Source organism: Etheostoma cragini, chromosome 15, assembly GCF_013103735.1.
Source record: "Etheostoma cragini isolate CJK2018 chromosome 15, CSU_Ecrag_1.0, whole genome shotgun sequence".
Taxonomy (NCBI): domain Eukaryota; kingdom Metazoa; phylum Chordata; class Actinopteri; order Perciformes; family Percidae; genus Etheostoma; species Etheostoma cragini.
This window is the reverse complement of record NC_048421.1, coordinates 18,236,908-18,240,123: the sequence shown is the minus strand read 5'-3', so window position 1 is coordinate 18,240,123 and position 3,216 is coordinate 18,236,908. Positions and strand designations below refer to the sequence as shown.

The 3,216-nt window shown below is 44.2% G+C and overlaps 1 protein-coding gene across 1 annotated transcript in view; it reads right to left on the bottom strand.

The window, feature by feature from the left end:
• The window catches only part of hlfa (HLF transcription factor, PAR bZIP family member a), a 14,201-nt gene extending 12,038 nt beyond the window's left edge, over positions 1-2,163 (bottom strand). The window contains exons 1-2 of the mRNA XM_034893873.1: positions 1,810-2,163; positions 585-932 (exon numbers count right to left, since the gene is read on the bottom strand). Of these exons, the coding sequence (XP_034749764.1) occupies positions 585-932; positions 1,810-1,915 (454 nt within the window). The 5' untranslated portion in view covers positions 1,916-2,163. The remainder of the gene's footprint in view (positions 1-584; positions 933-1,809) is intronic.
• Positions 2,164-3,216: the final 1,053 nt, after the last annotated feature.

Genomic DNA, 3,216 nt, shown 5'->3' with positions numbered 1-3,216 from the left:
ACACACACACACACACACACACACACACACACACACACACACACAAAATCATGACATTTCAAAAGCACAAAAAGAAAATAAAGCAAACATGACTCATGGCAGACAAAGTCAGTGCGGAGAGCCTTCTGATTGGACTGTGCTGCATCCTTGGACATGGACCTGCTTTCCCCTGGACTCCAAAGTCCAGTTTGGGGCTGTAAATCCAAACCTGAGCATGTCTAAGTATATCTAACCTGTGGTCACAAGCTCTAACCAGGAGAAACTTAAACAGCAGGCGATAAATAAGAAACAGATCTAACTCAGCGTGCAGAGGCAATGCCTCCTGACACAAACCACAAAAACATGTTTTCTGGTAGCATCACTAGGATGGCGGTTTTTCTAATGGTGTATGGGCAAGGGGTGACTGTGTGTGTGTGTGTGTGTGTGTGTGTGTGTGTGTGTGTGTGTGTGTGTAGTAGGTGAGCAAACATCCTCACAGCTTTCCAGAGCCTCCCCCGACACTGAGGATCTGTTAACAAGTGTGTGAACCCACTGGTCCTTGTGTGCAGGTGAGGTTTCAAGGTGCCACTGCGTGTGGTTCCTACCTGCTGTGCTGGGGCTGCGGAGACATGTCTGAGGCGCCATGCCTGTGTGAATGGAGGTGGTGGCGCGGCTGCTGAGGTCCACCACAGTGGGTGGAGGTGTTGTGGGTGGAGCGGGCGGCAAGGCCTGCTGTGCCTGCTGCGCCGCCTGGTCTCCCTGAGCTGTGTTAGCAGGGATGCCGTTCTCCGACAGGAACTCCTCCAGGTCCATGTACTCCAGCTGAAAGCTGTCCCCATCGTACGGCAGTGTCTTGTCCCAGAGGGTCGGCCCAAGGAAGGCCGACTGCGGGTGGTTGGCTGTGCTGCTCTCATCGTCCAGCTTCTTTGCTTCCTCCTTGTCTTTCCCAAATCCTGCACAACGTTTGCTAAGTCATTTCATTTGGTATACATAGAAAGTATGCCTGGGGTTTAAAGGGTCAGTTCAACCAATTTACCACACTGGGAACTTTTGAACTGGGAACTATAACTATTTCCCCATACTGAAAGGTCAATGTTTGTCAAGGTATTCATTTTTTCAATTATATACAAATACCCCAAATTATATATTTAAAAAATCCTCAATTCTTTTGTGTTTAGGGTTAAGGGGTCAGAACTATTACCCTAGTTTTATTTGTTGAAATGACCCTTTAAGATTAAAATCTAGGTCTCCAGTCAGATAATGTAATGACACTCGATACAAACAGAGAACATCCACTAGAGCTTCAGAACACAACAGACGCCCTCTATCGACAACTTGTGGTATCACTAACATAAATAAATCCAATTAGACACAAGGAGGTTTAAAAGGGTGTAATCTCAACAGCAAGCTAAAAAAGAACGCACGTACAATAACGACACATGCAAATCGTTTTTTATTATGTTAATTTCATAAATGTCATTAATAACTAGCTTGTTAGCATGAGCTGAAGTTCAAGTCAACCTGTCGGTCAACTCAGAGTGATAGAGAAGGCTCTGGGTCAACTATCATTCAGCCGAGACGTCAGCATTCGGTGGTATTTATCTCTGCTGCCCGCAAACTAATGACGTTGTTTTTGTTTTGACGAAACATTCGTGAAATTTAAAGACGTTAAATATGCGGACGTGAATTTAGTTAACCTGCGTCCTTTATGGCGTTTTATCTGTCATAAACCATGGATGTCTACAGAATGTATAGAGCCCAGCGGAGGAACACCACAAAGAAGAGGCGACAGCCGAGTCAGTGTACGTGCAAGTCAACTTAAAAACGTACCTTCATTGTGATGGAAAGGCAGCTTTAGCGGGTTTTCCAGCAGGGATTTCAGTACGCCGTGAGCCGGCGGCAGGAAAGTTTGGTTTATAGGAAGAGGTCTGGCCATTTTCTCCGTATGTCTTGAAGGGCAATTGGAGAACAAAAGTCGCAAAGAGAAATCTCAACTTCCCCCCCTAAAAGAGACGCGACCGTACTTGCTAGCCGGTCCCTTGGAGATCGTCGCAGAGGGGACAAAACGACGCTGGAGCTCGGAGGGAGAAGAAGGTACTTTGCGCAGCAGCAGGAAGGTGAGCGGCTGGCTGCCTATGTAGACGGGGCTGGCTGGCAAAATAGCTGGAGGAGGGAGGGAGGGAGGCAGGGCGGGGGGAGAGCACAGCTTTGACGGAGAAGCTACACTTCTCCATCCATGTGTGGAGACGGACGCCGGTGACGTCAAAGCACCTGGGGGGCGGCGACGCTTCTCGCGGCGCGTTGAAGTAGCGTGGGAAAAAAATAGTCCGTAACTCCGAGGGATCGCTCGAAATATGCTGCCTTTACGGACAATCACAAATATTGTATTTAAGTGTCTGGGGCGATCAGTTTAATGTCTGATGTGTCTCTTTTATAAAAAATTGGAAAGTTTTATTATCATGGATTTTTTAAATTGTATTTAGTCTATCATTCGTTCTACTTGCAGTGTAATACACAATTAGCCTACTCTGTATACGCTACTTACGGTTTCTATGTGTGAACTCTGTAACATTTCATTTATCATAGTATCACTGTAGCACCTTTAAAAAGAGAGTAATACTGGGATAATATAACAGAGATGCACTTTCTTTGTACATTTTTGTATTGCCTATAAGTAATAAATCAAATGTGTTCAATTAAAGGACCACAAATTAAATACAACACAGGAGACAGGGGTCGGGAGCATGGTCACAAGCGGCCCACGTTTTATTTTATTTTAAATACGGCCATTGTGCAAGCTCATGCTAGTGCTAAATATTTTCTGTACATGTATGCATTCATTTAACAGGTTCATGTGATTTTTCCACAAGTGTAGCTCTGAATGTATTAGAGCAGGTATGCCAAACATTTACAAGTGATGGACAGCCTCATTAACAGACTGCAACTCTTTAGTTTTTATGTTGTTCTATTTCAATCCAACCAAAACAGTTAATACTATAAAATTATGACGGTGGGAAATCTTCATGGACAATACTAATCATCTGTCAGAGGACTGCCTATGAAAACGGAATTGTTTTTTTTATTTGGATTCCCATTAGCTTCAGCATAAGCTAAAAGCTTATCTACCTGGGGTCCTACAATCTGTTCTTGTGACAATAGTCTTTACAACATCACATTACACACACAGACATAACATCTGAAAATACAAATCATATTTAAATCTTACGGTTAAAGCAA